The sequence below is a fragment of the Entelurus aequoreus genome, linkage group LG10 (genome assembly GCF_033978785.1).
Source record: "Entelurus aequoreus isolate RoL-2023_Sb linkage group LG10, RoL_Eaeq_v1.1, whole genome shotgun sequence".
NCBI lineage: Eukaryota > Metazoa > Chordata > Actinopteri > Syngnathiformes > Syngnathidae > Entelurus > Entelurus aequoreus.
In genome coordinates this window covers 53563563-53591062 of record NC_084740.1, presented here as the reverse complement: position 1 = coordinate 53591062, position 27500 = coordinate 53563563, and the positions used below count along the sequence as shown (strand labels likewise).

General features: G+C 38.1%; 1 protein-coding gene across 1 annotated transcript in view; it reads right to left on the bottom strand.

The window, feature by feature from the left end:
* grm3 (glutamate receptor, metabotropic 3) overlaps positions 1–27500 on the bottom strand; it is a 196117-nt gene that overhangs the window by 1219 nt on the left and 167398 nt on the right. Inside the window, exons 9-14 of the mRNA XM_062061178.1 lie at positions 12345–12587; positions 12054–12243; positions 9848–10157; positions 9478–9671; positions 4755–4887; positions 1683–1872 (exon numbers count right to left, since the gene is read on the bottom strand). Of these exons, the coding sequence (XP_061917162.1) occupies positions 1683–1872; positions 4755–4887; positions 9478–9671; positions 9848–10157; positions 12054–12243; positions 12345–12587 (1260 nt within the window). The remainder of the gene's footprint in view (positions 1–1682; positions 1873–4754; positions 4888–9477; positions 9672–9847; positions 10158–12053; positions 12244–12344; positions 12588–27500) is intronic.

Below are 27500 nucleotides of genomic sequence, written 5' to 3'. Positions count from 1 at the left end.
TGGCATTATCCACCAGCCACGTCACGTGGTGGCACTATCCACCGGTTGCATCACATCATGTGGTGGCACTATCCACCAGTCGCGTCACGCGGTGGTGGCACTATCCACCGATCATGTCACGTCACGCGGTGGCACTATCCACCGGTCGCCTCAGGTCGTGGCACTATCCACCAGTCGCGTAATGTCACATGGTGGCACAATCCACCAGTCGCGTTACATTACGTGGTGACACTATCCACCAGCCACGTCACGTGGTGGCACTATCCACCGGTTGCATCACATCATGTGGTGGCACTATCCACCAGTCACGTCAAGCGGTGGCACTATCCACCACCAGTCACGTCAAGTGGTGGCCCTATCCACCGGTCGCGTCCTGTTAAGTGGTGGCATTATCCCCTGGTCGTGTCACGTGGTGGCGCTATCCACCGGTCGCGTCACGTCACGTGGAGGCACTATCCACCGGTCGCGTCATGTGGTGGCACTATCCACCGGTCGCGTCACGTGGTGGCACTATCCACCGGTCACGTCACGTGGTGGCACTATCCACCAGTCGCGTTACGTCACGCGGTGGCACTATCCACCAGTCGCTTTACGTCACGCGGTGGCACTATCCACCGGTTGTGTCACATCACGCGGTGGCACTATCCACCGGTTGTGTCACATCACGCGGTGGCACTATCCACCGGTCGCGTCACGTCACGCGGTGGCACTATTCACCAGTTGCGTCACGTCACGTGGGGGCACTATCCACCAGTCACGTCACGTTACATGGTGGCACTATCCACCAGTTGCGTCACATTACGTGGTGGCACTATCCACCTGTCGTGTCATGTCACGCGGTGACACTATCCACCGGTCACGTCAAGTGGTGGCACTATCCACCAGTCATGTCACGTGGTGGCACTATCCACCGGTCGCGTCACGTCACGTCAGGTGGTGGCACTATCCACCGGTCGCGTCACGTCGCATGGTGGCACTATCCTCCGGTCGCGTCACGCGGTGGCACTATCCACCAGTCACGTCCCCTGGTGGCACTATCAACCAGTCGCGTCGCGTCACGCGGTGGCACTGTCCACTGGTCGCGTCATGTGGTGGCACTATCCAACAGTCACGTCACGTCATGCGGTGGCACTATCCACTGGTCGCGTCATGTGGTGTCACTATCCAACGGTCACGTCACGACACGCGGTGGCACTATCCACCGGCTAGGCAGCCGAGCTAAGCGCATAACGTTTTTGGAACAAAAAGGGTAAACAAATAATGATTTCTATCTCTAGACTATCTGTGGAATAACAAGATGAGTATTTCATGGACTTTGAGTTATATTCAACTTTGAGTGTATCGTGTTTATTATTTCTTCTTTAACATTCATCACCGTGGTCTTAAAATGAACATCACAACTCCTCCTCTGTTGTCCTTCATGTGTGCACACAATGAGAAGGAAAGTATGTCAGTCATCAGAGCTGCAAACTGACATCTTGTCTGCTGATGACGCGTAAAAAGAACGGGACTTAAAATGGAGCCTTGAGGGACGCCTCGTTTCGTGTCTGCCTGAGGAACTTGTCTTTACTTACATTGCATTCGAAATAAATCAGTCTGAACCTTCATCGTCCTGTCTCTTTAAAGACGAGCCAGCTGCACCACACCTACCATGCACCGCACCTACCATGCACTACACCTACCATGTGAGGCGTACGAGGTGGCCGCCGCCGCCCCGCTGACGCTGACGCTGAAGCGATTGAGGTTGAGGCGGTGGCTGGTCACATTCTTCTGGGGCTGGAACATGATGATGTGGACCTTGGGCACAAACATGCAGCCCAGCACCACAAACCCACTGAGGCTGACCGAGATGCACATGGTGGTGGTCTGAACCTGCACACGTCACACACACGCAAAACAATATTTGACCAAGGAGTTCAAACAAATAATGCTTTTCATTCAAATAAATTATTTTTTAAAAAAAAGGTAAAAAAAAAAAAAAAAAAAAAATTATCACCATATAGGAAATAATGATTATTATCCATTTTTTTTGGAAGAAAGGGTATTGTAAAGCAAATACTGTCATCATTTTCTTGGGTTAATATTTTATTATTATTTCAATTTGTTTAAATAGGGCAAAAACCACAACAGGAAAAATAATTGTCCGATCCAAATATATTTTTTAAATTCCCAAGTATTCAAATTAGGGATGTCCGATAATGGCTTTTTTTTTGCAGATATCCGATATTTTCCAACTCTTAATTACGATACCGATATCAACCGATACCGATATATACAGTCGTGGAATTAACACATTATTATGCCTAATTTGGACAACCAGGTATGGTGAAGATAAGGTCCTTTTTTAAAAAATTATAAAATAAGATAAATAAATTAAAAACATTTTCTTGAATAAAAAATAAAGTAAAACAATATAAAAACAGTTACATAGAAACTAGTAATTAATGAAAATGAGTACAATTAACTGTTAAAGGTTAGTACTATTAGTGGAGCAGCAGCACGCACAATCATGTGTGCTTACGGACTGTATCCCTTGCAGACTGTATTGATATATGTTGATATATAATGTAGGAAGCAGAATATTAATAACAGAAAGAAACAACCCTTTTGTGTGAATGAGTGTAAATGGAGGTTTTTTGGGGTTGGTGCACTAATTGTAAGTGTATCTTGTGTTTTTTATGTTGATTTAATAAAAAAAACCATACCGATAATAAAAAAAACGATACAGATAATTTCCGATATTACATTTTAAAGCATTTATCGGCCGATAATATCGGACATCTCTAATTCAAATGATTCTTGCAAGATATTATTTGGCATAAAAATAATGATAAAGTATGTTTAAAACAGGTTAAAAAAGCTACTTTTGGCAGCTAACGAATGATATAGAGCACAGAGATGTTTCTAAAAAGCGTCCTTTTAAAATGTGATTCTTAAGAATTAAAAAAAATAAATAAATACATTCTTGAAAATTATGAATGGATTATGGATTATTTCTACCTTCAAGGTACTCAAAGCACTTTGACACTATTTCCACATTCACACACACATTCACACACTGATGGCGGGGAGCGGCCATGCAAGGCCCTAACCACCACCCATCAGGAGCAAGGGTGAAATGTCTCGCTCATTTGAATACTTGGGAATCGAAAAAAATTTGATTTGGATCGGACAATTATTGTTCCTGTTGTTGTTTTTGGCCTATTTAAACAAATCGAAATAATATTAGAATATTAACCCAACGGACGTGACGAGGTTGGTAGAAGGATGGGGATCGAACCAGGAACCCTCAGGTTGCTGGCACGGTCACTCTCCCGACTTCGCCACGCCGTCCCCTCAATTATGAATCACCATTAAATACGAATTGTGATTTTTCAGCACGTTTTAGGACGTTTGCCTATCGTTCACAATCCCTTCGTGGGACAAGAATACGTATGCCTTCTGTACTTATATGCATTCTAAAGAGTAAATATATGCTAGCAAGAGGCGGCTAACAGTGCAGGTAATGGGGATTCATGTATTCCGCCTATAAAGCCCTTTAAAAATGTGGAGAATGCGTATATGTTTAAGAGTTCTTTCTTTATTCATAGCCATGTTTAGAGCAGCTAGTACTTTTCCTTTGTATATTCTACCAGTTTCTCTTTGTCTTCAGAGGTCTGTTTAGTGTCTTAACCATTGGAATGTGAATACATCCCCCACTTCTTCCTTATCAGTGTTGCGAGAGGGAGAGGTGGGGGCTTTCTTTGTGTGCAAGAAGTTGGCTCTTCCGTTTGAATGTCAGATCAACTCGAGTAGCCGATATGAATGTATTGGTGTGGGCAGATCTCCTGACATTTCAGTAAAACTTGATAATATTCCTATTCTGTCTTGATGGTCCTCCTTACTCAGCATATATGTCATCGAAAGACCTTGGGATTGACCAGTAACTTAGATTCCCTGAGAGGAAGAGCTGGTCGACACAACAATTAACATCCAAAAACCTCCAACAAATTTGTATATACAGACACATTCATGATATCATGTACTATTTATATATTTTGCTCATTTTAAGCACTACGAGAACTTTTTTTTTTGGGGGGGGTGTGGGTTGATTTCACAAAGCGCATAGTAATGTTCGCTAGTTCCTTCAAAAAAAAACAACTACCAATAAATCATGACAGACTTCACGAGAAACAAAAAAAAACGACTACTTTGGAACAAATGATAGTCCAAAACGATATATTATTGAAACTGAATTTACAAAGTTGAGCTATATGTTTTGGACGTTGGGATGCCGACTGATGTTTACGTCTTTCAGCACAAAACTTGTCTTCCCCGTTTATATGATGAATTAATCATATAAGCAATGTTTTCGGGTGTAAGTTAAATTTCACTGTTTACCAACTTCTCACCACCTTCTACCATACAAGTGAGAGCCATGATTTATAATCCAGCAGACTTTTACCAACTCGGAGACGATGCAGCGGCTCGGTATGTCAAAAGCTGCCGTGATCAAGGCGCCATGTGACTAAAAATAGCTCCTCTGCGTTAGCTCGTACAATAACAATATCGCCGATACTTGCTTGACATTCAGGTCACGGAATGTGAACGAAGTTTTGTTGGCGGTTTTTGGATGTCTAGAATCTTAACGGATGGACCGAGACAGTTAGGAACCGGTACCAAAAAAAGTACTGGTACATGGTATACATCGCTACTGTATCCTACTGACAGGTATTTCTATACATTCGATCTACAAAGGCAAAAGAAAGAAGTACCCTGTAGTCGCTGGACGTGACGTAGAAGATGGGGAGAAAGGCCAGCCAAATGATACAGGTGGTGTACATGGTGAAGCCAATGAACTTTGCCTCGTTGAAGTTCTCGGGACACTTCCTGGTCTTGAAGGCGTATCTAGAAGGGAATTCAAATGAGAATCAAATCTGCGAGCAGGGTGAAATTTTCCATCGCAAGGTGGCGATATTGGTGTCGATATCATGATCAGACCCCAACCTAAAAGCTATGTATCAGTTTGGAAGGAGATCGGATCATCTGTGCAGGAATGACAGTTCGATGGTTGGTTGAGCGTTTTTTTTACGGCCAGGCTCCGCCCACTACGAATGGGGGCGAAAAGGTACTGACCGATCCAGCCCTTCAAGGTGTCATCATCATCCTTTCTACCAATTCTGATCAAGATCTGAGTTTGTGGAGCCAAGTAATAAATGCACAAAGTTTTGTGGCGAGCCATCAGATCAAAGTTTGACGCCAGGCCACGCCCACATTTTAGGGCGTAGGCAAAATCCCTACGAAATAGATCATCGCTAATCTGTCTAGTATCTTTCATTTTAACTGCAACTTATTTGGTCAAAGTCCCTAGGAGGAGTCCGTTGAAGTACGACCCCTGTTTTTGGCCTATACGTGGATCTAACGGCATGGGCTATTTTTCCCCCCGCATTTTTAAGGGGGCGCTAGAGAGTCAATTTTAAAATTCAGAGTTTGGTATCCACAAAATATAAAAAATGTTTGCGGGACCTGACTCGCTCGCAAACATTGGTGCATTTTCGCGCATGTTAAGGGCCTTAAAAATGCGATCGAATTGGGACAAGAATAATGCACGGAGCAATTACCATAGGGCTCTTGCAGCCTTACGAGCAGGCACAAGACATTGATACAACGTTGGTTATACGTACATAAAACTGGCTTTGAAACAACGTGGCAAAATAGTTGTATTTGGAAATTGAGACAACGTTGATGTTACCAAATTTTAAATGGTCAAATCAACAGTAGAACCCAACATTGATTAAACGTTGTCAAAATGCAGGTAGTTTCAATGTTGTATTTGTGTTGTAGAATGACCAAAATTCAACGGTCAAATCAACGTCACAACCCAACATTGATTAAACGTCATCAAAAAGCATGTTGTTTCAACGTTGTATTTGTGATGTAAAATGACCAAATTTCAAAAGTCAAATAAACGTCACAACCCAACATTGATTAAACGTTGTGTCGGTGTTGTAGAATATTGGTTGGGAAATGACCAAAATTCAACGTTCAAATCAACGTCCTAAACGTTGTCAAAAAGCATGTTTTCTCAATGTTGTATTTGTGATGTAAAATGACCAAAATTCAATGGTCAAATCAACGTCACAACCCAACATTGATCAAACATTGTATTTGTGTTGTAGAATATTGGTTGGGAAATGACCAAAAGTCAACAGTCAAATCATCGTCACAACCCAACATTGATTAAACGTCATCAAAAAGCATGTTGTTTTAACGTTGTATTTGAGTTGTAAAATATTGGTTGTAAAATGACCAAAATTGAATGGTCAAATCAACGTCACAACCCAACATTGATTAAATGTTGTCAAAAAGCATGTTGTTTCAACATTAGGTTTGTGTTGCAAAATGACCAAATTTCAATGGTCAAATGAACGTCACAACCCAACACTGATTAAACGTTGTATTTGTGTTGTAGAATATTAGTTGGGAAATGACCAAAATTCAATGGTCAAATCATCGTCACAACCCAACATTGATTAAACGTCGCCAAAAAGCATGTTGTTTCAACGTTGTATTTGTGTTGTAAAATGACCAAATTTCAACGGTCAAATCAATGTCACAACCCTACATTGAATAAATGTTGTCAAAATGCATGGTTTTTCAATGTTGTATTTGTGTTGTAAAATGACCAATATTCAATGGTCAAATCAACGTCACAACCCAACATTGATTAAAGATTGCCAAAAAGCATGTTGTTTCAACATTGTATTTGTGTTGTAAAATGACTAAAATTCAATGGTCAAATCAACGTCACAACCCAACATCGAATCAACGTTGTCAAAAAGCATGTTGTGTCAACGTTGTATTTGTGTTGTAAAATGACCGCATTTCAACGGTCAAATCAACGGTCAAATCAACGTCAGAACCCAACATTGATTAAACGTTGTCAAAAAGTATGTTGTTGTATTTGTGTTGTAAAATGACCAAACTTTAATGGTCAAAAAAACGTCACAACACAACATTGATTAAACGTTGTATTTGTGTTGCATAATATTGGTTGGGAAATGACCAAAATTCAACGTTGTATTTGTGTTGTAAAATGACCAAAATTCAATGGTCAAATCAACGTCAAAACCCAACATTGATTAAACGTTGTCAAAAAGCATGTTGTTTCAACGTTGTATTTGTGTTGTAAATTGACCAAATTTCAATGGTTAAAACAACGTCACAACCCAACATTGAATAAACCTTGTCAAAAAGCATGTTGTTCCAATGTTGTATTTGTGTTGTGAAATGACCAAATTTCAATGGTCAAATGAACGTCAACAACCCAACACTGATTAAACGTTGTATTTGTGTTGTAGAATATTAGTTGGGAAATGACCAAAATTCAATGGTCAAATCATCGTCACAACCCAACATTGATTAAACGTCGTCAAAAAGCATGATGTTTCAACGTTGGATTTGTGTTGTAAAATATTGATTGGAAAATGACCAAAATTCAATGGTCAAATCAAGGTCACAACCCAACATTGATTAAATGTTGTTCCAATGTTGTATTTGTGTTGCAAAATGACCAAATTTCAATGGTCAAATCAACGTCACAACCCAACATTGAATATAAAGTTCATCAAAAAGCATGTTGTTTCAACGTTGTGTTTGTGTTGTAGAATATTGGTTGGAAAATGGCAAATCAACGTCCTAAACATTGTCAAAAAGCATGTTGTTTTAATGTTGTATTTGTGTTGTAAAATGACCAAATTTCAATGGTCATATCAATGTCACAACCCAACACTGAATAAACGTCAAAAAACATGTTGTTTCAACGTTGTATTTGTGTTGTAAAATGACCAAAATTCAATGGTCAAATCAACATCACAACCCAACATTGAATCAACGTTGTCAAAAAGCATGTTGTTTCAACGTTGTATTTGTGTTGTAAAATGACCACATTTCAACGGTCAAATCAACGTCAGAACCCAACATTGATTAAACAATGTATGGGTGTTGCAGAATATTGTTTGGGAAATGACCAAAATTCAATGGTCAAATCAACGTCACAACCCAACGTTGAATAAACGTTGGGTTGTTTCAACGTTGTGTTTGTGTTGTAGAATATTGGTTGGAAAATGACCAAAATTCAACGGTCAAATCAACGCCCTAAACGTTGTCAAAAAGCATGTTGTTTTAATGTTGTATTTGTATTGTAAAATGACCAAATTTCAACGGTCAAATCAACGTCACAACCCAACATTGATTAAACCATACTTGCCAACCCTCCCGTTTTTACCGGGAGACTCCCGGTATTCAGCGCCTCTCCCGATAACCTCCCGGCAGAAATTTTCTCCTGACAAACTCCCGGTATTCAGCCGCAGCTGGAGGCCACGCCCCCTCCAGCTCAATGCGGACCTGAGTGAGGACAGCCTTTCTCACGTCTGCTTTCCCACAATATAAACAGCTTGCCTGCCCAATGACGTCATAACTGTAGAATGATCGAGGGCGAGTTCCTGGTTTCTTATGTGGGTTTATTGTTAGGCAGTTTCATTAACGTCCTCCCAGCGCGGTAACAACACACAACAACAGCAGTCACGTTTAGTCTACCGTAAAGCAGTTCGTCTGCCGTAAACAACAATGTTGTGACACTCTTAAACAGGACAATACTGCCATCTACTGGATAGCCTCCAGAACACTGAAATTCAAGTATTTATTTTATTTATATGTATAATAAAAAAAATAATAAAAAAATAAAAAATAAAAAATATATATATATATATATATATATATATATATATATATATATATATACATAGCTAGAATTCACTGAAAGTCAAGTATTTCATACATATATATATACATATATATATATATATATATATATATATATATATATATATATATATATATATATATATATATATATATATATATATATATATATATATGAAATACTTGAGTTGGTGAATTCTAGCTTAAATATATTCCCCTCTTAACCACGCCCCCGCCCCACACCCCACCTCCCGATATCGGAGGTCTCAAGGTTGGCAAGTATGGATTAAACGTCGTCAAAAAGCATGTTGTTTCAACATTAGGTTTGAGTTGCTCAATGTCGGGACCTAATTCAACAAGTTCACAACATTGTTTCAATGTCTTGTGCCGGCTGGGTGGCTGCTAATGAAGCAGTTGTACGAGACGGCAGGAAGTGGTGTCCACTCACACAGTACACAGGATGACCAACAGGAAGTGGTGTTCACTTACACAGTACACAGGATGACCAACAGCAGGTGGTGTTCACTTACACAGTACACAGGATGACCAACAGGAAGTGGTGTTCACTTACACAGTACACAGGATGACCAACAGGAGGTGGTGTCCACTCACACAGTACACAGGATGACCAACAGGAGGTGGTGTCCACTCACACAGTACACAGGATGACCAACAGGAAGTGGTGTCCGCTTACACAGTACACAGGATGACCAACAGGAAGTGGTGTTCACTTACACAGTACACAGGATGACCAACAGGACGTCGTAGCCTAGTGACATCAGCATGCTGGTGTCGCGCACGTTGCACTTGAGGATGACCGTCTGCCGCCGTTCTGGTAAAGTGAAGCGTCGCGTGCCGGGAACTTCCAGCAGCAGCCACACTGACACCATCACTAACTGCACGGAAATGAGGCTCAGACAGATGAACACCTGGAGACAAAGGTAACACTTCACTTTTCTGTACAGACGCCGCCATTTGGCTGTTATCTATCGAGTTTTCTGAGTTTGTTGCTGATATAGTGACGCATGCAGATAATATAATTATAATGGGGGATTTTAAGAATAAATGAACACACTCGTCGCAAAGTTGCGACGCCTTCACTGACCTGAGAGGACGGGCTGATGAAGCGCGGCCTCACTGCGCCCGCCCCGTCTTTCACCCCGCTGAAAATCCTGGCGATTCGGTTGGTTTTGGTGAGGAGCGCCGAGTAGCACACGGCGAAAGACGTGCCCAGGCCGAGGCGGCGCAGGGCACAGATGGCGGGCGACGGCTTGGCCAGGAAGAGGAAGGTCATGGCGTAGGACATGAAGACGCCCAGGAGGAGGATGTAGCACAGTTCTCGACCTGACGCCTTCACCAGCGGCGTGTTGTTGTGTCGCATGAACACCCAGAACACGAGGCCGGTGCACATGAACCTGGAAGGCGAGGAAGATGGTTTTACATCCTGACTTCATCTCAACATGTAAACAACACTGGCAGACCAGATTCCAGAATTGTATGCTAAAAATGAAAGTGCTACGGTTTTTCCATTTACAGTAACGCACTGTAAAAATAATAGCTGTAGATTTTACAGTAAAATGACAGTTTTTAAATTTGCAGTAATTAGTTGTAAATAAACAACACTGTACATTTCACAGTAAAAATAGGAATTGCTGTTTTTTTTTTAACCGTGGAATCTTTTTTTTTTTTTTGCATGTCGTAAATGAATGCCCTTTTCCTACTGGAGTGTCGGGTTTCCACTCGGGATGTGTTGATGGATCAGCCATGGACATGTATCAGCCGATTTTTGTAAAAAAAATAAAAAAAGTATGTGATCGGCAATGCCGATTAATTCATTTTATTGCCTTTATTTTTAGTCCCCCCGCTGACAAGCAGCTAGCAGCTAATGATGTGTCTCCATACACAGTGTGGACGCGCTCCAAGCAAATAATCACTTCCGTTCGGGCAAATAGACGGCTTTTTTTTATCTGAAGTATCATTATCACTTTCACTGGAGGACATGCCTGAACGTATCACACACAAAGGAAGAGAATAAGGTACAAGTTTGTATATTGACTTGATATTATTACCAATACTCCGTCAATGGCAAAGTTTAGCTATTAATGCTAACTATAATTGAATGTATATTCTGTTGCAATAACAACAAGACTGCAAAATGTTATATAATATATATATATATATATATATATATATATATATATATATATATATATATATATATATATATATATATATATATATATATATATATATATATATATATATATATCTGCGGCTTATAGTCCGGTGCGGCTAATACTTGTCATTTCAAGTTTTACGATATAACTAAATCATATACCATGTGTGATGTCTGTAAAATGTTAGTGTTTTCGAGCATATTTGTACGCGCTTTCGTAATGTAATCAAGCTAGCATTGTTGTTAGCAAATATGCTAACGCCTTTACAAGTGTCTGTGTTAGTATTAATAACTCACAATGACATTATTTTTGTATTGTGACAGTTTCACAAATTCACCAAAGCTTTCGAAGCTAGTGGGTCCATGAAGGATGACTTCTGTTTTGTTTGATGAGCCGTTTTACTGCCCTGTGACAGGCACTGTTTGGAAACAACTAAGGTATTCAAATTAACATTTACAAAATATTTTAGTGTAAATAACTCATTTCACAACGTATATATTTTCCTGCTAATACTTGTAATTCCAAATTTTACAATACAACTAAATCAACTCATACTTACTCAATGTGTGATGTCTGTAAAATATTATTGTTTTCATGCATATTTCTACGCACTATCATAATGTAATCAAGCCGGCATTGTTGTTAGCATTAGCGAATATGCCGACACAAGTATCTGTGTTAGTATTAATAACTCACAATGACATTATTTTTTGTATTGTGACAGTTTCACAAATTCACCAAAGCTTACGAAGCTAGTGGGTCCATGACGATGACTTCTGTTTTGTTTGATCAGCCGTTTTACTGCCCTGTGACAGGCATGGTTTGGAAACAATTAAGGTATTCAAATTAACATTTACAAAATATTTTGGTGTAAATAACTAATTTCACAACATATACAGTATATTTTCCGGCTAATACTTGTAATTCCAAACTTTACAATATAACTAAATCAATTCATACTTATTAAAAGTGTCCCATTATGTCAAATTAACATTTACAAAATATTTTGGTGTAAATAACTAATTTCACGACGTATGTATCTGCGGCTTATAGTCCGGTGCGGCTAATGCTTTTTTCTTGTAAAATGTGGTAAATTCGGGAGTTGTACCATCCGGCCTGTCCTTCATCACTCACCCTACACAGGCGATTGTGATTGGACCAATGGCCCAGGCATCCTCCCACATAATGTAGTCCTCAGGCAGCTCGTAGCAGGACGTCAAGTCGTCAGTGGGCCACTGACCGGGGGCGCAGGGCGAGCAGGTGAACTCGTCCGCCAGGTACTCGTGAGGCTCGCAGGCTGTGCAGATCCAGCAGCAATACTCACCTGGGAAGCAGGGAAAAGCCCAGAATAGGATTTGGGTGTGTGTTGAAATAGGCACTTCTCCCTGATAAAGTACCTGTAAACGTTCAAATTCTCTCTCCCACCTGCCTGCATTTTCTTCATCTCGTTGCGCTCACAGGGGTCGCTGCACTGCGAGGTGGGCGCCGCTTCTTTGGGCCAGCGAATCAGAGCGCCGTTCAGGCTCAAGCTCTCGGCCCAATCCCCCACCGGCACGTAGCCGTAGCGGTCGCCCGAGCGCTGGTAGCTGAAGATGTTGTAGCGGCCAATGCCGTCCCCCTGGGAATCGAACTTGACGGCCGTCTCACTGCCCGCGGGGGAGAACGGGGCTGAATGGGGCGAAGGAAACCAGTGAGTGATGAGTGGAAGAGAGGCCTCACAATCACAAACAATAACGCCATTGATGCCTCTTAAAGGACGGAGACAGTCAGCCAGGCCTGGGCAATTATTTTGACTCGAAGGGGCCAAATTTAGAGAAAAAAATGTGTCATGGGGCCGGTATATCTCATATATATACATATATATATATATATATACACACACACACACACGCACACGCACACGCACACGCACACGCACACACACACACACACACACACACACACACTCTTGTATTTGTTACCTTCTTGAGACCGGTGGAAAATGCCTACTTCTTTAAGACCACCCTTTCTAGATATATAAGGATGTGTATTTACAACATTAATAATATATACATACTATGCAAATATAAAAAAGTTTGTTGTGAAAAATGAGTTGGAATTTCACAAGGAAAAGGTCACGATTTCACAAGAAAAACTTTGAATTTTGGCAGTAGTATATAATAAGTCGTCATTTTACTTGATGCAAGTCCAAATTTTACAAGAAAAACTGAACATTTGTGCAATATTACGATAAAACTTGGAATTTTACTCAATAACAGTCACAATTTTACAAGAAAAGCTTACAATTTTGGCAATTTTATGAAAAGAGTCGTAATTTTACTCGACAAAAGTTACAATTTTATAAGAAAACTTTAGAATTTTGGCAATATTAGAATAATAATCAGAATTCTACTTGGCAAAATTATGACAAAAGTCATAATTTTACCCAAAAAATGTCACTATTTTACAAGAACAACAAAAAAATTGGCAATATTGTGATAGTCAGAAATTTATATGACAAATGTCACCGTTTTGCATTAATAAGTAATAAGTTTACATTAAAAAGTTATAATTTTATTAGAAAATATTGCAATATTACAGAAACAGAAAGAAAATTCCCAATTTTATAAAAAAAAAGTCGACACATTGTGAGAAAAAGTCGACACGTTATGACAGACCGCCTTAAAAAAACGGAATGGAATTTTACATTTTTTTACTGAATGAGACACCCAGAATGTACATGAAAATAAAGAATGTGGGATTCACAATATTAACTATGACCGATAAAACACTGAATATTGACAACATATGAACGTCACACCCCCTCTCCATCCACATATTTTACAATCAAGCAAAACGCAACAAAAATACAACAAACAGCAAAATATGAACGTGAAGGGTAAATAACCCCACCTACAATCTGATATATGTGATATATCACTAAGCTTTAGAACTTTGTTGTAAAAATCTCCTTCCGCGTCTGTCCCTGAAACCCGCATTTCAGGCTCTGGAAACACTGTGGAAACGCTCCCCACCCACACTGCTTTGTGCCTCGTCTGAGCTGCTGTGACTTAGATGACCATAGTAACTAATTAGATGCCCATAGTGACTAATTAGATGACCATAGTGACTAATTAGATTACCATAGAAACTAATTAGATTACCATGGTAACTAGTATATCATGCAAAAGTGCAGATTCCAACCATTGAAATACTTTGTATAGTTCAAGACTTACGGTTGGTTGATCAATATAATGTAACCAGAAATCATTTTTTAAATCTTGTCTCTTTAAAACACGCTGTAAATAAATGCATATCCTCTGAAAGTATGTCTTTAAATAGCCATGAAGTGGAAGATGCACTTTTTAATCAAGATACAATTAAGAAATTAATTAAACTATTTTATGGAATAATAAATGAACACCACACTAGAAATGCAAATGATGCATGTGTTCGGAAATGGATGATGGACTTAAACATTTTAGATGAGACATATCATGGAATGATATTTGGAAAAATGCCAATAAGCCCTTTAGAACAGGGGTCACCAACGCGGTGCCCGCGGGCACCAGGTAGCCCGTAAGAACCAGATGAGTCGCCCGCTGGCCTGTTCTAAAAATAGCACAAATAGCAGCACTTACCAGTAAGCTGCCTCTATTTTTTAAATTGTATTTATTTAATAGCAAGCTGGTCTCGCTTTGATCGACATTTTTAATTCTAAGAGAGACAAAACTCAAATAGAATTTGAAAATCCAAGAAAATATTTTAAAGACTTGGTCTTCACTAACTGACAAAGAAACAGATAACAGATGTGGTGTCCAGTTCAAAGTGTGACATTTATTTATTTAAAAAATTGAGAGTTGACTTTTGTATTTTACATTATTATTTGTACAAACATGGTGCAAAGTAATTCATGATTTGTTAAAAAATTGTAGTGGCTAGCTAGTTAAAATGGGATATTGTGATTTCACAAGACTGTCTTAGAAGTGATCATTTGAAAATGTTCAATTTGAAAAATGTGCACTTAGAGAAAATATAAAAATAAAGTGTTGCATATTGATATTTATCTTTTTCTATATATATTTATTGTGAGAAATCATTAAGATGATCAGTGTTTCCACAAAGATAAATATAATTAATTATTGATAATAACATAAGAGTTAAAGGTAAATTGGGCAAATTTTCTATATCTGGCAATTGTCTATCAAAATGGTAGCCCTTCGCATTAATCAGTACCCAAGAAGTAGCTCTTGGTTTCAAAAAGGTTGGTGACCCCTGCTTTAGAAGCATTAAAGATAAACTGACTCAATTTAAGATATTGAATAGATTGTATTTTACATCTTCTCAGCTGTTTAAAATTGGTGTAGTAGATAGCAAGTTATGTATGAAGTGTCGGGCAGCTGAGGGAACTCTTGTTCATTTATTGTGGGAATGTCAGAGAATAAAAGAGTTATGGTTGAAAACAACAAAAGAAGCAATCACAATCCTTAATATAAACATCCCAATGACACTGCAAACTTGTATTCTTGGGGATCTCCATCTATTTAGTAACGTGTCATCAAAGAGTAAAAATGCTTTTCTTTCAATATGCATAATAACAAAAAGGGTAATATTTAAAAAATGGATAGCTGTTGATAGTCCAACTCATACTGACTGGTACACACAAGCTATGGAGATGATATCAGTAGAACAAACTGCATTTAGTCTAGATAATAATGAGTCCAGTGTTTCCCACACATTCATTTATTTGTGGCGGCCCGCCACAAAGAATTACGTCCGCCACAAATAAAAAATAAAAAAAAAAGCTTTTTTTTTTGTCCTGTCCAGCTTCTCAGGCAAATCATATAGTTGATGTAGATGCCCGTATAGGCTGTTCAGATTTACCTTACAAAAGAGAAGTGTAGGATACTTCTCTTGTTGCCTTATTTGTATTTGACCACTACTGTTTTCTGTTTATTTGTTACTGACTGTGGCAGGACACCTCTGCCTCTGTTTCACTTTATGTTGCTGGTAAATAATATGGTTGTAGTAGTAGGCTAAAGTTAAATTATTTCGTATGCACTAATTAAAGGGGCAGAGCTTTAAGAGACATTTTAGCTTTTATATTTTATAAGATATATTTTTTGTAAGAACCACAATTAATAAATATATTTCAGTGAATAACTTATTGTTCAAATCTGTATATAAATATGTACATAAAGTGTTGTAATTATATTGTAAAATGGATGGATGGATGGACGTCTAAAACAAAACTGTTATTATTAATTAGTAAGTATACATTTTTTGAGCCTTTTTAGAGAAAATCATATCATTGTAGTAAATTATGCAAATTACTCGATGATGTCATGGTGACCACGCCCATAGCCACGCCCCCACCGCCACAGGTATCTTGGCAGTTTATGGGAAACACTGGAGTCATATATTGGAATATGGGATCCATTATTTAAATTCTTTTCAACTATTAAATGAACCAAAATATGACTTATTATATCTTTATGGAAAATATTGGACACAGTGTGTTGTCAAGTTTATGAGATGTGATGCAAGTGTAAGCCACTATGACACTATTGTTCATTTATAATTTTTTTATTATTTTTTATTAATGTTTTTAATGATAATATCAATGAGGTTTTTTTTTTTAATCACTGCTATTTATTAATTATCACTAATATTGATGCTGTTGTCGATAATATTCATTTTTGTTTCACTACATTTGTATTGTTCCGTGTCATGTTTGTGTGTCCTCAATTGCTCTGTTTGTTGTTGTTCTTAACGTTGCTGGGACGGGTTTGGTTTTGGAAATGTATTGCATTATTGTGGTATTGTTGTGTATTGTTTTGTTGATTGATTAAAAAAAAAAAAAGAAAAAAAAAAAGACTTACGGTCATTAGAAAACATCACTGCACATCTTAAAGATCTAAAACAATTATTTGGGAATGGGCCAGATTGAAAAGCTCAACGGGCCGCATGCGGGCCCCGGGCCTTCATTTGCCCAGGTCTGCAGTAAGCCGTGGTCAGCTCTGGAACGGACCGAGGGCGGCATCTTCATCACTGAAAGCAAGCCAAAGTATTTGCAAACAGGCGATAAAACGTCCGCAGCAATCTGTCCCCGAGGCAACATTGAGACAAAATAACCGCTTTTAAAACTGGACCTGACAAGACGTAGTAGCAGACGCATCATTAAGAAGCGGCCCGTAAAACCATAGCGGCGTGAAGGCAAGAGGACACGGTCCCTGGGCATCGCTCAGGCTGCCCACACGCTGATGGAATTGGCTTCGGGGGCTCTTCTTATACGAGGGAGGCAACACTGCTGAAAGTGCCAAATTGGTTTGTACACAAGTTGTTATGGAAGGATTAGCATCTGCCCCCAGGACAGGGGAGATTGTAAAACTGGCAGCGAGACGCTGGAACGGCAATGAAGACCCTGGGAGGGAAAGGATCTACAGAGGTGATGTCGGAAGCTGTTTGGGCACCGGCGTGTCCTCGTAAATGTGTGACCTGAAGTTGTTGTTCATAACATTTCTCTCTTTAACAAGACCTCCACTCTCAGGGATAATGTGTTCCAATGCTCTGCTTAATCTGGATTCTCTCGCTTTATCAGAACACAGAACCTGGTCAACACGGAGATTCTTAGTGCGCGCTTAGAGTCATATAGATGATTGTAACGCTCTGCTTTCTAATCTTCTATATGTATATATTACCTCTGCCTCCCGGGAGCCTTTTGGCCATGGAGACCAGCTGCTGGGTCTCTGCCACACCAGAGTCCAATTGGAGAGACTGGAGGAGATGTATTAAATGTAGTCTCCCTCTACCACCAAAGTGTATTAAATGTAGTCTCCGGGGAGCCTTTTGGCCGTGGAGACCAGCTGCTGGGTCTCTGCCACACCAGAGTCCGTTTGGAGAGACTGGAGGAGATGCGGATGAAGAGACAGAACTGCGGAGCTGGACAGGCTTCACAGTGTCTTGGCTGAATGAGCAGGTATCGGACACCTCGGTCTCCTTGGACGCATCCTTGCTCATCCATCCGGAATGGACAGTGGCCGAGAGTTGGCGGGCAGCCGAGGTTGCTTTGTTGGGTCTGCTCCTGTCTCTGGCCATGCTCCCTCACCCTAGCAAACGATTAATCTGGATTCTCTCACTTTATCAGAACACAGAACCTGGTCAACACAGAGACGCTAGTGCATGCTTTTATTACGAGTCGTATAGATGATAGTAACGCTCTGCTTTCTAGTCTTCTATATGTGCAGTATATATTACCTCTGGCTCCCGGGAGCCTTTTGGCCATGGAGACCAGCTGCTGGGTCTCTGCCACACCAGAGTCCGTTTGGAGAGACTGGAGGAGATGTATTAAATGTAGTCTCCCTCTACCACCAAAGTGTATTAGATGTAGTCTCCCTCTACCACCAAAGTGTATTAAATGTAGTCTCCGGGGAGCCTTTTGGCCATGGAGACCAGCTGCTGGGTCTCTGCCACACCAGAGTCCGTTTGGAGAGACTGGAAGAGATGTATTAAATGTAGTCTCCCTCTACCACCAAAGTGTATTAAATGTAGTCTCCCTCTACCACCAAAGTGTATTAAATGTAGTCTCTGGGGAGCCTTTTGGCAATGGAGACCAGCTGCTGGGTCTCTGCCACACCAGAGTCCGTTTGGAGAGACCGGAGGAGATGCGGATGAAGAGACAGGACTGCGGAGCTGGACAAGCTTCACAGTGTCTTGGCTGATTGAGCAGGTATCGGGTACCTCGGTCTCCCAGGGGATTATTAAAGTATTTCTGATTCTGATTCTGATAGTACTCCAGAATTCAGCGGCGCGAAGACCAGAAGGCGGGCTCACATTACACCAGTTTTAAAATCTCTGCATTGGCTCCCCGTGTGTTTCAGGATCAATTTTAAGGTTCTGCTTAGGGTTTATAAATGGTTTTTTTTATGGTATTGGGCCTTCTTTAATTCAGAATTACTTTTACCCCACCCAAAAGTCAGGACACAAAGTCCGGGGATGGCATTTTTCCACCATTATGACCTCGTCTACGGAACAGCTTGCCGGAAGACCTCAGGGCTGCGGAGAACGTTCATGTTTTTAAGACCCGCCTTTTTGATTTGGCTTTTACCTAATAACAATTATTTTATTGAAGTCATTCATGTTTAACTTTTTATCTTATTAGTTATGCAAGATTTTATTTACTCCTATTTATTTTTTATATATTTACTGTATATTAATTTCATTATCATCTTTTTTATCTATTATTATTTTTATTTTTTTTAATCTTCATATGTTTTACTTGTAATTTATCCTTTATTCATACTCATGGTTCTTACTATTTTAGCATCCTGGTGGCCACGGTCTGGTGACCTCCTGGCGCAGATGGGGGGGACGGCGTGGTGCGGTTGGGAGAGTGGCCGTGCCAGCAACCTGAGGGTTCCTGGATCGATGCCAACCTCGTCACGTCCGTTTTGTCCTTGAGCAAGACACGTCACCCTTGCTCCTGATGGGTAATGGTTAGGGCCTTGCATTGCAGCTCCCGCCATCAGTGTGTGAATGTGTGTGTGAATGTGGAAATAGTGTCAAAGCGCTTTGAGTACCTTGAAGTTAGAAAAGCGCTAAACAAGTATAACCCATTTACCATTACCATTTATGTGATAGTGTTTACTCACATGTCTCCTCTGTACTCAGCCATGCATTCATTGGTTCATGTGTGTGTGTGTGTGTGTGTGTTTGGTATTTGTATATGTGATAATGGGGGATCTGGGTCATCGGGGTATTGTTTTTAACTTTGGAAAGCACTTTGTGTTGCATTTATTTTTGGATAAAAAGCGCTTTATAAATAAAGTTTGATTGATTAATTGATATGCTAATTGATCTCCTCTTCCAATCCAACCGTTTCCGTGTAGGGAACTGCACTTTTTTGGGAGAATTTTCGTTTATGAGAGACAAAAAGACGAGTGTATTTTTTATTTTGTTTTGCATTCTAACTCGTTAATAAATATAAATACAAGTAATCACACAATGGAGCCAATGAGAGGCCCTCTATTCTGTTTAAAAATCCCTCTAAATAACCATCCAAGGATCCCCTTTAACATTTTGTCACCTGAGTATTCACCAAGTATTAATGATAATATTATAAACGCTATTGCAGGCAAAGTATTTTTAGCGGCACCGTGATCACAGAGAGTTTTTTTATTTTTTATTTTTGTGTTCATAATCCTTATGAAAGACAAAAAGACTAAAGTTTTTAGTATTTTTTTGCATTCTAATTGTAAAAATTGGTTCATACAATATACAGACTGCAAGTATATATATAATGTAGTAACAGACACCTTCATAACAATATGTAATATGTACAATATACACACTGCAAGTATATATATAATGTAGTAACAGACACCTTCATAACAATATGTAATATGTACAATATACACACTGCAAGTATATATATAATGTAGTAACAGACACCTTCATAACAATATGTAATATGTACAATATACACACTGCAAGTATATATATAATGTAGTAACAGACACCTTCATAACAATATGTAATATGTACAATATACACACTGCAAGTATATATATAATGTAGTAACAGACACCTTCATAACAATATGTAATATGTACAATATACACACTGCAAGTATATATATAATGTAGTAACAGACACCTTCATAACAATATGTAATATGTACAATATACACACTGCAAGTATATATATAGTGTAGTAACAGACACCTTCATAACAATATGTAATATGTACAATATACACACTGCAAGTGTATGTATATATATATATATATATATATATATATATATATATATATATATATATATATATATATATATATATATATATATATATATATATATATATATATAATGTAGTAACAGACACCTTCATAACAATATGTAATATGTACAATATACACACTGCAAGTACCGGTATATATATAATGTAGTAACAGACACCTTCATAACAATATGTAATATGTACAATATACACACTGCAAGTATATATATAATGTAGTAACAGACACCTTCATAACAATATGTAATATGTACAATATACACACTGCAAGTATATATATAATGTAGTAACAGACACCTTCATAACAATATGTAATATGTACAATATACACACTGCAAGTATATATATAATGTAGTAACAGACACCTTCATAACAATATGTAATATGTACAATATACACACTGCAAGTATATATATAATGTAGTAACAGACACCTTCATAACAATATGTAATATGTACAATATACACACTGCAAGTATATATATAGTGTAGTAACAGACACCTTCATAACAATATGTAATATGTACAATATACACACTGCAAGTGTATGTATATATATATATATATATATATATATATATATATATATATATATATATATATATATATATATATATATATATATATATATATATATATATATAATGTAGTAACAGACACCTTCATAACAATATGTAATATGTACAATATACACACTGCAAGTACCGGTATATATATAATGTAGTAACAGACACCTTCATAACAATATGTAATATGTACAATATACACACTGCAAGTATATATATAATGTAGTAACAGACACCTTCATAACAATATGTAATATGTACAATATACACACTGCAAGTATATATATAATGTAGTAACAGACACCTTCATAACAATATGTAATATGTACAATATACACACTGCAAGTATATATATAATGTAGTAACAGACACCTTCATAACAATATGTAATATGTACAATATACACACTGCAAGTATATATATAATGTAGTAACAGACACCTTCATAACAATATGTAATATGTACAATATACACACTGCAAGTATATATATAATGTAGTAACAGACACCTTCATAACAATATGTAATATGTACAATATACACACTGCAAGTATATATATAGTGTAGTAACAGACACCTTCATAACAATATGTAATATGTACAATATACACACTGCAAGTGTATGTATATATATATATATATATATATATATATATATATATATATATATATATATATATATATATATATATATATATATATATATATATATAATGTAGTAACAGACACCTTCATAACAATATGTAATATGTACAATATACACACTGCAAGTACCGGTATATATATAATGTAGTAACAGACACCTTCATAACAATATGTAATATGTACAATATACACACTGCAAGTATATATATAATGTAGTAACAGACACCTTCATAACAATATGTAATATGTACAATATACACACTGCAAGTATATATATAATGTAGTAACAGACACCTTCATAACAATATGTAATATGTACAATATACACACTGCAAGTATATATATAATGTAGTAACAGACACCTTCATAACAATATGTAATATGTACAATATACACACTGCAAGTATATATATAATGTAGTAACAGACACCTTCATAACAATATGTAATATGTACAATATACACACTGCAAGTATATATATAATGTAGTAACAGACACCTTCATAACAATATGTAATATGTACAATATACACACTGCAAGTATATATATAGTGTAGTAACAGACACCTTCATAACAATATGTAATATGTACAATATACACACTGCAAGTGTATGTATATATATATATATATATATATATATATATATATATATATATATATATATATATATATATATATATATATATATATATATATATATATATATATATATATATATATATATATAATGTAGTAACAGACACCTTCATAACAATATGTAATATGTACAATATACACACTGCAAGTACCGGTATATATATAATGTAGTAACAGACACCTTCATAACAATATGTAATATGTACAATATACACACTGCAAGTATATATATAATGTAGTAACAGACACCTTCATAACAATATGTAATATGTACAATATACACACTGCAAGTATATATATAATGTAGTAACAGACACCTTCATAACAATATGTAATATGTACAATATACACACTGCAAGTATATATATAATGTAGTAACAGACACCTTCATAACAATATGTAATATGTAAAATATACACACTGCAAGTATATATATAATGTAGTAACAGACACCTTCATAACAATATGTAATATGTACAATATACACACTGCAAGTATATATATAATGTAGTAACAGACACCTTCATAACAATATGTAATATGTACAATATACACACTGCAAGTATATATATAATGTAGTAACAGACACCTTCATAACAATATGTAATATGTACAATATACACACTGCAAGTATATATATAATGTAGTAACAGACACCTTCATAACAATATGTACAATATTTACCGTGTTTTGGTAATTCTAAGCATTGCCATCATTTGGAAGTGTAAGCAGGTTAGTGCTACAGCCTGCAAACAATGCATCTGGCAGAAATATTTGATCAGTCCTTTGAATTCTGTGTACAAATAACATGATTGGGGATGACGACGCTACCAAAACACATACATGGCAAAAATGAAATCGCCTTTAGTCTTCTGTAGTAGACGTCAGGCTACATTTTTTGTCGCTAATGCTCAAAAATGTGCTGAAACTTGTAAAATAACACGCCGAAAATCACTACTGTGACTATTTTGGGGGGAATTTTGTTTTTAGGTCCGGGGTAATTCAAAAAGTGCCAATGTTGACTTTTATAAACCCCAAAAGCAGTGAAGTTGTCACGTTGTGTAAAATGGTAAATAAAAAGAGAATACAATGATTTGAAAATCCTTTTCAACTTATATTCAATTGAATAGACTGCAAAGACAAGATACTTAACGTTCGAACTGGAAAACTTTGTTATTTTTTGCAAATATTAGCTCATTTGGATTAAAAAAAGCTGGCACAAGTGGCAAAAAAGACTGAGAAAGTTGAGGAATGCTCATCAAACACTTATTTGGAACATCCCACAGGTGAACAGGCTAATTGGGAACAGGTGGGTGCCATGATTGGGTATAAAAGCAGCTTCCATGAAATGCTCAGTCATTCACAAACAAGGACGGGGCGAGGGTCACCACTTTGTCAACAAATGCCTGAGCAAATTGTCCAAGAACATAATTTCTCAACCAGCTATTGCAAGGAATTTAGGGATTTCACCATCTACGCTCCGTAATATCATCAAAAGGTTCAGAGAATCTGGAGAAATCACTTCATGTAAGCGATGATATTACGGACCTTCGATCCCTCAGGCGGTACTGCATTAAAAAGCGACATCAGTGTGTAAAGGATATCACCACGTGCACTCAGGAAGACTTCAGAAAACCACTGTCAGTAACTACAGTTGGTCGCTACATCTGTAAGTGGAAGTTAAAACTCTACTATGCAAAGCCAAAGCCATTTATCAACAACACCCAGAAACGCCGTCGGCTTCGCTGGGCCCGAGCTCATCTAAGATGGACTGATGCAAAGTGGAAAAGTGTTCTGCGGTCTGACGAGTCCACATTTCAAATTGTTTTTGGAAAATGTGGACGTCGTGTCCTCCGGACCAAAGAGGAAAAGAACCATCCGGATTGTTCTAGGCGCAAAGTGTGAAAGCCAGCATGTGTGATGGTATGGGGGTGTATTAGTGCCCAAGACATGGATAACTTACACATCTGTGAAGGCGCCATTAATGCTGAAAGGTACATACAGGTTTTGGAGCAACATATGTTGCCATCCAGGCAACGTTATCATGGACGCCCCTGCTTATTTCAGCAAGACAATGCCAAGCCACGTGTTACAACAGCGTGGCTTCATAGTAAAAGAGTGCGGGTACTAGACTGGCCTGCCTGTAGTCCAGACCTGTCTCCCATTGAAAATGTGTGGCACATTATGAAGCCTAAAATACCACAACTGAGACCCCCGGACTGTTGAACAACTTAAGCTGTACATCAAGCAACAACAACAACAATGACGGCATAAGTTGCTGCTGCTGGCTATGCAGGAAAAATTCCCAACTGTTTTTTGAAGTTGAAAATCTTGGCTGGCGTTGCAAAAGAGCGGCGAGTCGAGAGAAGAGCGGCGAGCCAGGTGGCGGCGGAGGGAGTTTGAGTTTATGAAATCCATAAATCACGCAGACAACATAACCCACTATCTGCACCCCCCACCCCCCACCCCAGTGTCTCCTGTCACAGGAAATTTTACTTGTCAATTCTATTTTGGACTTGGGGGATAAATGTTTTGGTGACAGCTAAATGAAAATGATTTAAATAAGTGCTGATAATATCTTCAGACCAGGGAGGAGATATGAATCCATTATATTGCCAAGTTGGCAGATAATAAAGTCGCTTAATAACACAAAGCAATACGACACGCTGGGCCCTCCTCCTGATACACACATAACTAATTATCATAACTGCACCTTATTAGAATCATAGACGTGAGCAGAAGCCTAATTAGCTCTATGTGCATAACGATGACTAAAGAGATAATGACACCAGCCTGAGGTGCCATTTGAAGGTATTTGTGGACGACATCAAGCCAGCATTAGACTCCAGAGACCGGAAATTCCTTCCTACAACTAACACCGGAGACCTTGCTGGGTTGTACGCTACACCGGTACCAGTACAGTACCATGATACTAATGAATCACGCCGTACCGCCTCCAAAAAGCACCGGTTCTCATGACGGTGCGTCGTCTTGTCGTGACATTGCTGGTTTTTACGAGCAGAGGGGCATGTTCGGCAGCGCGCACACACAGAGTACTTACAAGCAGACACAGTGTGTAGACAGAAAAAGGGAGAATGGACGCATTTTGGTGTAAAAAGTAAAGATAAAGGTGAAGTTATAACACTGAAACACCCTCAGGAAGAGGTGCTTTGTAGTGTTTTAGCTACTTCTAAATCACTAATCCTCGCCTCCATGGCGACAAATAAAATATGTATCTTACAAGTATCATTATCACTGGAGGACGAGGAATAGCTAAACATGCTTCACTACACACTGCAGGAGGATACAATAGCTCACCGGCGTCACAATATAAACAAACGCCATGGGTGGATCGACACCCGACTTCCACTGTAATGATACCAAGTACAAGAGCGTATCTAGACGATACTACTATGATTACATTGATATTTTTTATGGTTACAAAACATTGTTTCCTTTTTTAAAAATTCATCTTATGTTTATAAACTCAGGAAATACGTCCCTGGACACATGAGGACTTTGAATATGACCAATGTATGATCCTGTAACTACTTGGTATCGGATCCATACCTAAATGTGTGGTATCATCCAAAAGTAAACTAGCTAAACATGCTTCACTACACACCGTAGGAAAATACAATAGCTCACTGCTAACAGCAAGCTATCACCCCTGAATGTAAACAAATGCCATGGGTGGATCGACACCCGACATCCACTGTAATGATACCAAGCACAAGAGCGTATCTAGACGATACTACTATGATTACATCGATATTTTTTATGGTTACAAAACATTGTTTCCTTTTTTAAAAATTCATCTTATGTTTATAAACTCAGGAAATACGTCCCTGGACACATGAGGACTTTGAATATGACCAATGCATGATCCTGTAACTACTTGGTATCGGATCCATACCTAAATGTGTGGTATCATCCAAAAGCAAACTAGCTAAACATGCTTCACCACACACCATAGGAAAATACAATAGCTCACTGCTAACAGCAAGCTATCACCCCTGAATGTAAACAAATGCCATGGGTGGATCGACACCCGACATCCACTTTAATGATACCAAGCACAAGAGCGTATCTAGACGATACTACTATGATTACATCGATATTTTTTATGGTTACAAAACATTGTTTCCTTTTTTAAAAATTCATCTTATGTTTATAAACTCAGGAAATACGTCCCTGGACACATGAGGACTTTGAATATGACCAATGTATGATCCTGTAACTACTTGGTATCGGATCCATACCTAGATGTGTGGTATCATCCAAAAGTAAACTAGCTAAACATGCTTCACTACACACCGTAGGAAAATACAATAGCTCACTGCTAACAGCAAGCTATCACCCCTGAATGTAAACAAATGCCATGGGTGGATCGACACCCGACATCCACTGTAATGATACCAAGTACAAGAGCGTATCTAGACGATACTACTATGATTACATTGATATTTTTTATGGTTACAAAACATTTTTTCCTTTTTAAAAAATTCATCTTATGATTATAAACTCAGGAAATACGTCAGTGGACACATGAGGACTTTGAATATGACCAATGTATGATCCTGTAACTACTTGGTATCGGATCTATACCTAAATTTGTGGTATCATCCAAAAGTAAACTAGCTAAACATGCTTCACTACACACCGTAGGAAAATACAATAGCTCACTGCTAACAGCAAGCTATCACCCCTGAATGTAAACAAATGCCATGGGTGGATCGACACCCGACATCCACTTTAATGATACCAAGCACAAGAGCGTATCTAGACGATACTACTATGATTACATTTATATTTTTTATGGTTACAAAACATTTTTTCCTTTTTTAAAAATTCATCTTATGTTTATAAACTCAGGAAATACGTCCCTGGACACATGAGGACTTTGAATATGACCAATGTATGATCCTGTAACTACTTGGTATCGGATCCATACCTAAATG